The sequence below is a fragment of the Lutzomyia longipalpis genome, chromosome 4, assembly GCF_024334085.1.
Source record: "Lutzomyia longipalpis isolate SR_M1_2022 chromosome 4, ASM2433408v1".
Taxonomy (NCBI): domain Eukaryota; kingdom Metazoa; phylum Arthropoda; class Insecta; order Diptera; family Psychodidae; genus Lutzomyia; species Lutzomyia longipalpis.
In genome coordinates this window covers 4,594,515-4,607,136 of record NC_074710.1, presented here as the reverse complement: position 1 = coordinate 4,607,136, position 12,622 = coordinate 4,594,515, and the positions used below count along the sequence as shown (strand labels likewise).

The following is a 12,622-nucleotide window of genomic DNA, read 5'->3' as shown; positions in this document are numbered from 1 at the left end:
ATTTTAGATGCGACGCCATCTTGTGGTTTTCCGACTTTTCCGCAGAACTGCCCTAAAACACAAAGGTAGGTTTTTCTCAGGATCTACTGGATGGATTTTGTTGGGGTAAAAAGCAAATGAAAGAGGACATACCCGTGCAGATTTTGATGTACCAGAATTTTGAATTTCCATTCTGGGGCTGAGAAAAGTGGAAAAACGTCAAAAATATCTGAAAAAAATCACATTTTTCCACTTTTCTCAGCCCCAGAGTGGAAATTCAAAATTCTGGTACATCAAAATCTGCATTGGTATTTCCTCTTTCATTTGCTTTTTACCCCATCAAAATCCATCCAGTAGATCCTGAGAAAAACTTACCTTTGTGTTTTGAGGAAAATCTCAAGATGGCGTCGCATCTAAGATGGCGGAAAGTGATTTTCTTACTCTTTAATGATAAGTCTTTAATGTTTTGATGATTTAGGATAAATCCTTCCGAATTGCGTCAGCCAAGGGACGGTAGGTCAACCCAAACACATCCTTTCAATTTTAGGGGCCAGAGCTTTCGACGCTACTGTGCGTCTTCCTCAGTGGCTGGAATTTTTATTAAACATTTCAATAAATTACAATGTAGGATAGCCCCTTCCCCTATAATTTCGAACATTTGTCAGTTATGCCTCAGACAATTGCCAAGAAAAGTCAGTTACAGTACAGTGAAAGAAAATCAAAGAAAAAAGAGGTAAATTTAAGAAAATTTAGGTCCCAAAGATCACAAGTTAGTCACTTAATCGTATTCTCTTCAAAAATAGAATCCCCCTACATGAAAATCAGCAAGATCACTCATTTCAGACGTTTGACGATTCCCAAACAAAGACACAATTGAGTAAGTTAGGAAATTTTGAAAAATTGGAAAAATTGAAAGAGATGAAATATTGAAAGAAAAATTGTAATTTATTGAAATGTTTAATAAAAATTCCAGCCACTGAGGAAGACGCACAGTAGCGTCGAAAGCTCTGGCCCCTAAAATTGAAAGGATGTGTTTGGGTTGACCTACCGTCCCTTGGCTGACGCAATTCGGAAGGATTTATCCTAAATCATCAAAACATTAAAATTTCCGTCAGTATCAACCCCGAGGATAAGTCTTTAATATCACCAACACTTGAAAACCGAATTTAAGAAAAACCCCAAGAAAAATTAAAATATTTAATTTCACCAGCTCTCAAAAGAGACCCCCCTTAAACTAAGAAGTTCTTTGGATTCGAATTTAGTAACTTTTTGACTTATTTCCTTAATCTGTGCTTTATTAGAATTAAAATTCGTATAACTTTTTTTCTGGATAGAGTTAGTACTTTTCAGGTTTGAATTTAGTACTTTTTTTAGATTTAGAACTAACTTTTTGTGACTTGGCTAACAAAAAGTTAAACTCATCCAGAACGCGTACAAAATTCAAAAAAAAAAAATTCAAAATAATTTATAAATTTTGCTGCTGAATAAATTTTTATTTGACTCAATACGACAGTTGTATGATTTCTACATAAGAGTTTGCTTAATTATTGTAGATTATCATTAACAAAATCATACTCAGCGTCCTGAATAACGACATAAGCAGTTGGACCTCCGGCACACACATCGTTAACTGTATAAGATGCAACTGCCCATAGGTAGAATGTAGAACCAAGTGCGTCGTGGTAATACAGTGCAGCTCCGTAGTCGTAATAGCAAACAGATATTTTTGATTGATCAGACGAACGAGCGCATATTTCATTAGATCTTACTGGAACTGATTCCGCAATGCAATATGCATCTGGTTCTGGGATAAAAACATTGCATGTCGGTTGACTAATGTAGTAGAAGCCGGATGTTGTGTAAGGGTTCATATGACCGCAAACCGTGAGGAATTGGCCATTAAGAGCATCTTTGCCCGCTGATCGAACGGGTGGAAGAGGGAGCGCATCAAATGGTCCTGTCGAACTCACATCAAAAGGCGTGTCTACGTATCCCAGAGCAATATTGTTTGCATAGGTTGATGAATCGTAGTTTGGATGAATTAGAGTACTGGTAATTTTTTTGGTGTAAAGAACACCATCTGCGCCGGTACTTTCTAGATCAAGTCTATCAGTAACAAGACCCTCATTGCTGAGACAGCGGGCTGTTGATAAGACGGTACTGGGTGCTACAATGGTCCCTGTGCAGGCGTCGTCTTCACTACCAGTACTTGAGGCATCTGCGTAGTACTTGATGAAGACATCAGACCATATTTTGTAGATGCTGTTTTTATTAATGAAATAACCACCAAAAACTCGAGCATTTGGCTCACTTCCATTTGTTGGTGCATCTTGAAGGGTAGTCTGATGGGGATACAAATAACAAAATAATTCTACCTCTCTTGCCTGATAAATATTCTCAATAAATCCTTACCCGTCTAAGGTTACCTCCGAAGGCACCAGAAAAAATGGTGAGAATCACTAAAAAGCCACAGATCTTCATCTCTATCCCTCTTTTCTGATCAAGTTCGAAAAACTAAAAGTTTCCAAACTAAAACTAAAGACTCCATTGACACTGCTTACCCTTATATACAAAATAAAACTCATAAATTAGCTTGCTCAAGATTACAGAGAAAGCCACGAAGAACTCTCTTTAGCTTCATATCAATTCAATGCTTTCATAAATTATGCTAGAAAATAATTAGGAAAGCCTCAAATTATCACAGGAAGTTAATTTTTACTATTAAGACGAATAAATCACAGCTTAGTGAGCTGATAAAAGACTGAAATATTTATTGTTTTGGGGGCATCGATGATAAAATAAATTTTCAATGAAAAGCGAGGTTTTATTTCCTTTTTTTTTTTGATAAAGCTCTCAAGTGAAATTTTTAAATAAAAAATATTTAGAGTGGAGGATAAAGTTAAATTGACGTTCTGCTTTTATAAGGGCCTAGGAAGTTCTTGGGATTCATTTAACGGAAAATAATCTCTCAATTTTACATTTAGGTTTGAGAACTTTTTCCAGCTGATTTCATTGAAAAATATACTTCCTAATTCTCATTTATTCTTCATATTCTATCCGTGTCCCAATTATGTAGTCCATCGAATGAGGATTTTTACCTATGGGAAGCGGATAAAGTCCTTTAATAATTTTGTGGGTTAGTAGATTGCCCAGAATTTTTCTAAAAAAGCTACAATTAGTAGGTTTTTGTTTTCTGTTTTTGCCTTTTTATTGTTTTTAATAAATTCTTACATAGGTACCTACTTACTATAAAAATAATAATTCAGAACATTAGGAATTGCAAATTTCTATTCAAGGATTTTCTGAATTTTGACAATTTTCTTGTTTAAAAATTATTATTTTAGAAAAAAGGTTTAATAAACTAGAACTAAACTGAACTACATAATCTCAGTTATTCACGTAACTTATTATTTAATCTGTTGGTTTACTTTGATAAACTGTAGACATGGCTGAGGTGCATTAAAAAATAATGATTTGTATAATCAACTTTAGATAAATAAATATAAAAAAAAAGAAATTATAAAGAAATCTTGAATAGAAATTAAAGTTTAATGAAACTTTTTACAAATTTAATAACAAATAATTTAGTTACTTATTTTTTAAATTATTTTTATTCCTTTTCACAAAATACTTAAAAATTTTGTTAATTTTTTTTTGCATTTCCAGAAATAAATTATAAATTCGTTTAGATTGAAAAATAAAACAAAGATTAATTTTTTTAGTTAACTTTTTGAGCATCTTTATCCTACTTTAATATAATAATGTTGGATATAGAGATAGAATCTTTAAATAGTAATGAAATGGTCACAATAAGTACCGCATGCCATATTATTTTTCCACCCCCATCTCAGCTGAAATCCGAGCGAAAATGCCGTAAAAGTGTTGTGAAAAATGAGGGTGGAATATGGGGTGAAGCCAATAATCATTTACCTCACTCATATCCATGGCCCAGTTGTCCCCATAAAGCGCCCACATTATTGTCCATTTGCCGAAGCTACATGAGAGACATTTCGGACTCATTTCTCTCGCCCAAACCCTTTTGTCCGGCATAACAACGCACGCGTCGGTCTAAAAGTGAATTTTAACTTAACCATGGACAAGACCCTAAATCTGAATGAGGAATCTCCAAGAGCAGTCCTTTCATCCCTTCCTCCCTGAATTAATCACTTAATTAAGTTGCATGTTCCCCACATCAGACCGGAAGTTTCACAAAGTGGACAAATTGCTTCGTATGTGGGTAGGTAGACACTTAAGCATGAGTCCTTGCAGAAGGAAATGTGGTTTGTATGTGAGATGATTTGAATGTCATTTACAATCAATTTGAGAAAATGATGCTCAAATGGAAGTTAATTTGAAAATTATATTAATGGGCCTTATTCAGCGACCAAAGAAACCATTGAAATTCGCTTGAAATCTTGAAATTTCAGTACAAAATTATGGTAAACCAACTAATTCAAGGATTTCAAAGATTTCTTGGTCGCTGGATAAAGCCCAATATTAGAATACACAAGTCTATTGTTTAAAATCAAAATTAAATATTGAAAAAAAAAGGGATTTTTTTTTGAAAATTGAAATAGAAAAGGAAACTATTCATCATCAAACAGAAATCAATATTTTTCAATTTTATTATATATTTTCTCTTACTGTTTGTAAGAATTATTACGTTATTCACCTATGTAGATTCTTCATTAGAAGTTTTCTTCTGTTTTTCGGGGAATTTCATTTGTACCTATACACATTAAAGAAAAATATTATCGGAAAATAATATAGGAAAGCTGAGTTTTGACATTACAATTTAGCCATAGAAAGCTTTGTAGAGTTTTGAAAGAAGAAATATTTAGGAAACGCTAAAAAAATATTTTTAAAATTAACACGAAGTTAACATAATTTTAAAATTATCTGTAAATTATAATTTTGAACATAATCTAAAAGTTGGCATAAAAATTTCTGAAACTCTATATTTAAGTTTTAAAAACCGTTTAAATAAATAAAAACAAGTTATTTTATTTTAATGCACTCAAAATTCAAATTTGGGTTAATCGATTGAAGCATTAAAGCATGTGTTTTATACATTAAATTAAAAAGAAAAATTATAACATATTATGTCATGGCAGGCAAATATAAAAATGAATGTAGTCCTTTCTTTCTCTATAACTTACTGCGTTTTACTCTTTACGTATTTGTTTTCAATATTTTGCTGTAAATACTCTAAAAACGTTACTTTATTTTAATAGTTGTTTATGCTAAATTCATTTGTCATTGTTTAACTAGTTTAGCATTATTACATTATTGTGTCTCTGTGTCAAATCTCTAGAGCAATCTCCATATGTGTCCCAAATGGAACGATATGCACAAACGTAAATTCAGCAATAAACACAACAATCTGACATTATTGCAGCAAATTTAATTGCCAACCTGCAACTTCAAATGGAATTACATTAAACTCAAACATTAATTTTCGCAGGATAATTTGCAATAAGGTATAATATGAAAAGCTGGAAAATTCATCCAAATGTATGTCTCTCATTCAGAGAACTCTTTCTGGGAAATGCGTGTGGAGAAATTAATGCAATTATGTGATGGTACGACAGTTTAAACTTGACACAGTGCAAAATTTCAATCAGCATTTCCTTTAATTAGAGCAAAACTGTATTACACCAAATTTGATGGAAAAACAAATCTACAACGAAATGAGTCATTCAGAGTTAACATTTTATATGCGCGTGATGGAGAGTATTTAACTTTCAACAGTAATGTACAATAAAATTTCAATTTGAGCAAATTACGTTCTCTTATGATTGCAGTGTTTTTTTTTGTGTTACTTCTAGTTAAAAAAAAATTAGATAACCGGTAAACAGGTGAAATTTTCACTTGGATTAGAAGAAATTCCTGTTTACGCTTACTCTCCTTACGCCAACCTTTATGTTTCAATGAGAGTTTTCTTTAATAAATTGCTAAAGAATCATAAGAGAGGTAGACATAGTCGATAGTACATCAATGCATTCCATAACTTCGGCAATAAATAAAATATTTCTTCAGCAGTCATTAAATTAATGAAAGCTTTGAAAATCACAATGACTATGGCAAAGTACCGAACGTTGGGGATCTTATACGCAAGTTATGCAAAGGCCACATGAAGCATGAGAATGAATCTCAAATTACAAAACGCCTTTACTTTGTAGTAAAGTAAGCAACACAAAAGAACATTTCGAACGAAAGACGCCGTGGAAGCTTTTCGGGAAAAGCTCTGGGTATGGGGAGAACTGAAAGTTGCATGGGTGGTGTTGCATACAGAGCTACACGCCGTAGATCCCCTTAATGGTGGGTAAAAGTTTGCGTATTCATTTTGTCGTGTTTGACAGTGGATAATTGATGGAAATTCCCATGCATTGCATTGATGTGCTTTACAAGAAACTTTCCTACACATATTTGTTATACGGGATGAATTTGTATAGTAAAAGCTTGATGGATGGTTTAAGGGTATGGGGGGTGGTAGATCTAAGTGTTATTTGCAATCAACTCTAAAACTATTACTCACATGAGCTGTGAAATTTTGCAAACTTGCAAGACATTTTCTCATACAATGCACATTTCTTGATAAATTGAAAATAAGTACTTCCTAGGGGTGCCTTTGAGTGGGGGGAACGTGAAGAGGAATCCATTGAATGTTCGTTTTTAAGAGAACACAAAAAGTATGGAGGAACGTGGCCTAATTCCGACCGCTTTCAATCATTTTTCAATACGCTATTACATAAAACCGATAAAACTTTAAACGTAGAAAGTTTTGGGAGTAAAAAGAGCATATTTAAAATGCTACCAAATGTAATAATATTGCTCTATATTTTATACAATTTTTTCACACTCTACGCGAACCTTTGGAGGTCGGAGCTGGGTCATGTTCCCCTAATGAAAAATCTTATAGAATATATTAAAAATTAGAATTTAATTTTATGCGCCTTACTTCGTCATAATAATAAAAAAATTTGTCAGATAAACACCGCTTGTAATATGTACTTTTTTGGGAAAAAATTATGTGCTGCACTTAAGAAAAAAAAATAATTTGATAAAAAAAATGTTAAAAGACATATTTTTCACAATTTATTTATTAAAAACTTATTTATTTATTATTGTTATAAAAATAAATAATTAGGTAATCAAACGAAAATCTTTTTATATGAGTAACTTTTTTTAAAGAAAATTTGTCAAAAATCTCTCAAGAAAAAGTTTAATAGTAGGTACATGTAAAGTAAAAAAATAATAACACATTTAAAAACATATTTTACGACCGCACTAAACTTTAAATATGCAAATAAAATATCTGTACACTGTACGTACACCCTCTAATATTGGTTTAGCTATATCACGATTTTACATTATTCACTTTACCTAATAAAATGTTAATCGAAAAGAGCTTAACTAGAATATTCTTGTCTAGAATTTTTGAGAAAAACAACCCAGAAGAATTTCCCAAAAAAAACGTTGAAATGAATCAACCTTCCTACGGGAAAAGGAAAGCAAGATACATGGCCCATCTTTGTCCAATGACACCATAAGTACACTGAAATAAATAATTCCAACATTCATTGGGGAAAAAAAGAGCATTAAAGCTGCCAAGGGTGGAACTATTAGCGCCAACAGCCATTATCAAATGATATTTATTTGGACCATTTCCTCTCTTGCTTTATGACGCTGCAATGGGGTGCCGAGGAGTCACTTTTGCACCCACTTCTTAGCGTATGCGGGCCTCACCCTCTAATGACAACAATTTTCCTCCCTTTTTTGTCCACCATTGTCATCCCCTCTTTATTTATTCATAAGAAATGTTCTTTCTTTTATTCATATTCATCCCCCAAGTCTTCCTTGCAAGAAGGTTCAGGGTGCACGTTCTTTTTGTCGTTGCTGTTGTGCTCCGAAGATGATTCTTGTGAAAAGGAAAAAGGGGATTTTTTTTATATATTAATGAGATGTAAGAGAGATCCTTTCACCACATAAGGGCAAGTTAATTGCTATGAGGTCACTTTCGTGCCAAATGTTTCAGGGGGTTTTAGCAATAAAATTCAGGTGAGGTGGAAGAAATACACCAATAGGAAATATTGCCAAATTATTTTGTTTTTTTTTTATTCAAATTTTAGTTTTACTTCTCTTACTATATAATTAGAACTTTTGTGAACATGTTAAACATCTTTAAAATGGTGCAGCAATTTTTAAATAAAAAACATGATCTATTCCAAAATAAAATGAATTGGCAGTTAAAAAAAATATATGAAATTTATCATACAAATATTAGAAAAAAAAAACGAAAAATCTTGCCTAAGTTTAAGCTTAGATTTTAGATTTTACTTACGTTGTTGTCAATGATCTTTTTTACGTAATATTGCATGATTTTCTTTTTGCATTCTCAAAACAAAAAGGACTCCGTCCTACAGGACACGGAGTAAATGCAAATGAAGAGTGTTTGAAAATGCTATGAGTATAGTGTTCTGTATGAGAAAATTCCTCAGTGATGTATACTACCCAACTACTAAAGAGAGACTCACCCATCTTCAGGGGCTCATGCGTAGGAATTATACGTGAAAACGACCCCCACAATTATCTCTATCTTGATTAAAACGACCACCACAAGAATTTTGGGAGTTGTGTTGAGCCCCATCACGAGCCTTCCTTCCCACAGTAGAAGTTTCTTTGAACAATAACAATTTTCCGAAAGACGCACAGAAATTACCGCCTGTGTTATGCGTGCGTCGACACATGCAAAATTAAGGTCGAGTGCCTCCTGAATCTTTTCTCAGGCAATTTCTTCCGAAAGTATGCGAATATTTTTCCATTTCCATGGAAAACTCACACCAATGCCCCAACATACGATGTTTATTAATTAGCCATAATCCGGCGGATGGGGTTGAGAATGAGGGATGAAATGCCCTTGTGAAAGGGGTAGGGCATGAATGCGTGGAATGGTGATGTTTATACGAGAATTTTAATTATTGCCACGTCCACCGGAATAATTTTCATGGAAATGCAATTTGCAGGGTGACCTGTTTCTAATGCTTTATTTGGTTTTTTGGAGTCTTTATATAATTGCAGAAAAAATGCCAAATATTTCGACGTATTTAGCGACCAAGAAATCATTGAAATTTCAAGAACTTATTTTGAAATTTCAATGATTTCATGGATTTGATTTTGACTTATTATCAACAATTTTTTGAACTAATTCAGATATTGATTTTTTTTAACGACGCCCTAAGTTAAAACTCGCGGCTACATTAGGTATTTTGTAGTACACATAAGTTAAAAATTGAGTCACCATATGGTAAAGGCTGAGTCTACATTAGTTAAAAAAAATTGAGTCTACATTAGTCAAAAGCTGAGTCTAAATAAGAAAAGAATTGAGTCACAAAAAGGGGATTTGAGTCTCAAGTAGTCTTTTTCTGCGTCACAATAAGATAAATTTGCGTCAACATTAGTTTTAACCTTGATTTGAATGTTAATCAGACCAAAAGGTTAATGAACCTCAAAACATACTTTACCTTTGCATAGTGAAGATGAAATAGTGGAGATGAAACTGCAAAGAACATCACAATTGACCCACCTTATACGTACATGCATCGTTCATTCTCTCTCTCTAATTCTGCGTTGAGGTTGCACGGGCTAATGCCAATTTAATTAAAATTAGTCCCCACATTTTTGTTTTCATATGAAACAAACGAATTTCCAGCCAAATGATTTTGCGAAATTGTAGGTTATGAATGTACGTAATACAATGTATCTATGTATATAATTAATTTATATAACGAAATAATAATGAAGAATTTCATTCTATTTCACTCCACTTGCTTTGAATACAAAAGCAGGAGGATTTGAATCAGTTTCTTTTGTGATTAATTAAAGTGATTGTGGAGATGTAGATAGCAATATTATTCTAAAAGCTTTTCCAAGCATCTACGGAAATAATTTTTTATATTACTATAATATAACATAAGTACAACCTTCATTGAAAATTATACGGAGTAAAATGGAATATTAGCTCCTGTCTTTTATTGATATCTTATTGTTAAATGACACTCGGGTATAGAATTTAATTAATAATCTAATAGAGAAAAAGATAAATTATGATTACCTGCGAGCTATTTTTTGCTCTTCTGCTTTTCTGGCTTTCCTGCTTTTCACTGCATTTTCTCCGAGAGTGCAATTATAGATCATTGGTTGCAAGAAATCTCTATTGAGAACAATATTGAAGAAATAAAATTCAAATAAAACCATTTTTCCCTCTCAATCAAATTTAATTTTTCCTTCATCTTTCCCCATAAAACATCGTCATTCAGTTTCATTGTTTGTGAATTCAGGATAATGCACTCTTTTCTGAGTTATATTGGCATTCTCTTGATATTTCCTAGAAAATTTTCACTTGGAAGAATATTTTCTCTGAGAAGTCATCTCCTTAGCATTCTTGGAAATTGCAATATTACCTCAATTGCGAATTATGGAGCCATATTCCCAGTTATCAGCTATCTCAATAATCTTTCATCCCTAGTAGGGAAGGTGTACAAGAGTATAAGATGTTTGTAATTCAATTATTTGAAATGTTGCAAATGCAGATTCACAATACACCTCAAATACTCTTCAGTGCAGATGGAGAATTTCAATAAGAGAATTTCTACCCTTTCGTATTCTTGAGAAAGAAATTCTTAATAAAGGTAAACGGGCTCTAATTGCGATAATGTACACCACTCTGCAACATTACCAACCACCCAAAACCCTCTCTGGTTATACCAGAGATTTTTTTTAGTTATTAGTTACAGCCCCTAATTTTAAACGAAAGCTCCCCAAATAGGGTGAAAATACAAAAGTACATCATTTAATTGAAATATTTTCCCCTTGTTAACTCGTTTAGCTCCTTTTTAGCTCTTCAGTGTACTTTCTCATCTGAAATCCCGTTCAGTTTATGCTTCAATGTATTTTTTTTGCCATCTCACACAGACAATTGATTAGATTAAGATGGCAGAGAAAGGTAACTTACGGAAGGAGCCACACGTCTTACGCCAAAGGGCGTGCAAAGAAATTGGCTTTGGGGGCCTGATGGCAACGTGAGGAATTACACTTTGATCTCACCTCGCGATTGTATCCACATTTCCTCGGTGAATTGGAAGTTTGCGATTGAGAATTGGCTCGAGGGGTTCCTCCTCATTTGCACGAAAAGCTCATGGAAAAACCTCGCCCCTTCCTCGCATGTTATTTATTGCTTATTGCTGAGCGAAAATCTTTCCTGGAAAATCTCCATTGCCACACGTGAGGGCGGATTGTATTTTTCATGATAGTATTTATCTACTGAGTTTAGGAGCTTATGTACGTACATATACATGTATGTATGTATCGTATATATACTGCTAAAATAAACCACAATAAATCCCATATTTTTTTCTCTCTCCACTTCGTAGATTTTCTCCATTTTCCTTGAGGAGTTTTCTTTTTTTTTGCCAAAAATAAAATTCGTTGGGTGTTAAAATTAATTTTTTTTAATGCAATGAGCTTACACTCGTATACCAAAAGCTTCTCTTCATTGCCTTGAGTGGGGCGACTAATTAATTCTCCCCGCCAAAAATTATTTCTGTACCACCTACTAAATCACAATTAGGCAACTTTATGCACAGGAAGAGTCCACCAAAAAAAAATTCCAGAGCTATCAAAAAAAAGGGATGATTTGGAAGTCAAGCACCCCATGAAGGGAGTTTAGTTGGAAAAAAAGTTGCATTTTTGTGAATAAATTTCCGGAAGGAGACCATGCCATTCTAGTTGATGATAAAAGGAACAATAATTCACGCTAAATGTAAGTGGTGAATGCAAAAAGTTTCCTGGCAGTTGCGACTTTAGCTTGAACACAACACAGAAAATCATAAATTCTTTTACATGGAAAAAAAAACAACCGCCCCGAGAACCATCGTCAAACATCTCGCAATGGAGAATTTATTCTCACATTTTTTTTCTTCTCTCGTGTACATCATAGAAAAATGAAATTGTAAATTTAATTTTTCATCCATTTTCCGAGACACGATGGCGCAATTTCAGTGCAATTTGGCCATGGGAACATGGAACGACGCCTGATGGAGAATCTGCAGGAGTTTCCACGGATGATGACACTCCTGGCGGTTTGGAATTGAGTTTCCTCACAGCCACAGATGAGTAATTTTTTTTTTGGAAAATGTGTGGAAAAATTCTGTGAAAAAAGATGAGGAGGAAATGTGAAAGATGGAAAGTTTCAAATTCATATTTTTCTCACTACATTCATTATTCTTAATAAAACATACAGGGTGGTTAGAGAATCATGGCTCATCCCTATGGGGTTTTGTACTCTATAAACGGTCTAAGTTGCTGTGACCGTGACTCATTAAAGAGAACTCAATACAAGCAAGACTTTTTTTTTTAAGAGATTTCTCAAAATGTAGTGATCCTTTTTTTGATAAATCATTTATTTCAAAAGAAGTTTCTAAAACGGTTTATTCTTTCAAATATTTTTGATTTATCCCACATTGATCTCAGACAAATTTTCCATGAATTTTTTTTTTAAATTCCAAAATAGTATCTGGATAAATATGAGGCAGCCCATTAAATTCATCAAAATCTATCTAATTTCTTTTATTCTATTCTTAGT

General features: G+C 33.2%; 2 protein-coding genes and 1 long non-coding RNA gene across 3 annotated transcripts in view; 1 reads left to right on the top strand and 2 right to left on the bottom strand.

The window, feature by feature from the left end:
- LOC129795542 (histidine-rich glycoprotein-like) overlaps positions 1 to 12,622 on the bottom strand; it is a 446,033-nt gene that overhangs the window by 397,236 nt on the left and 36,175 nt on the right. The window lies entirely within an intron of this gene.
- On the top strand, positions 617 to 1,085 carry LOC129795769 (uncharacterized). Its single transcript, XR_008751144.1, has 2 exons — positions 617 to 856; positions 953 to 1,085. It is a non-coding gene; the product is annotated as an uncharacterized LOC129795769 (long non-coding RNA).
- LOC129794449 (uncharacterized) lies at positions 1,524 to 3,954 on the bottom strand. The gene is made up of 2 exons (XM_055835200.1): positions 3,910 to 3,954; positions 1,524 to 2,321 (listed from the first exon to the last, which is right to left on the bottom strand). Exons 1-2 carry the CDS (start codon positions 3,952 to 3,954, stop codon positions 1,524 to 1,526), a joined length of 843 nt encoding a protein of 280 aa, XP_055691175.1.

What these genes read in the sequence shown, in the direction of transcription:
- LOC129794449 (XM_055835200.1), bottom strand. Translation starts at nt 3,954, where the DNA reads ATGTGGGCGCTTTATGGGGACAACTGGGCCATGGATATGAGTGAG. An exon ending in GGGCCATGGATATGAGTGAG is followed by an intron (nt 2,322 to 3,909) that starts GTAAATGATTAT and finishes TATCCCCATCAG; the next exon opens with ACTACCCTTCAAGATGCACC.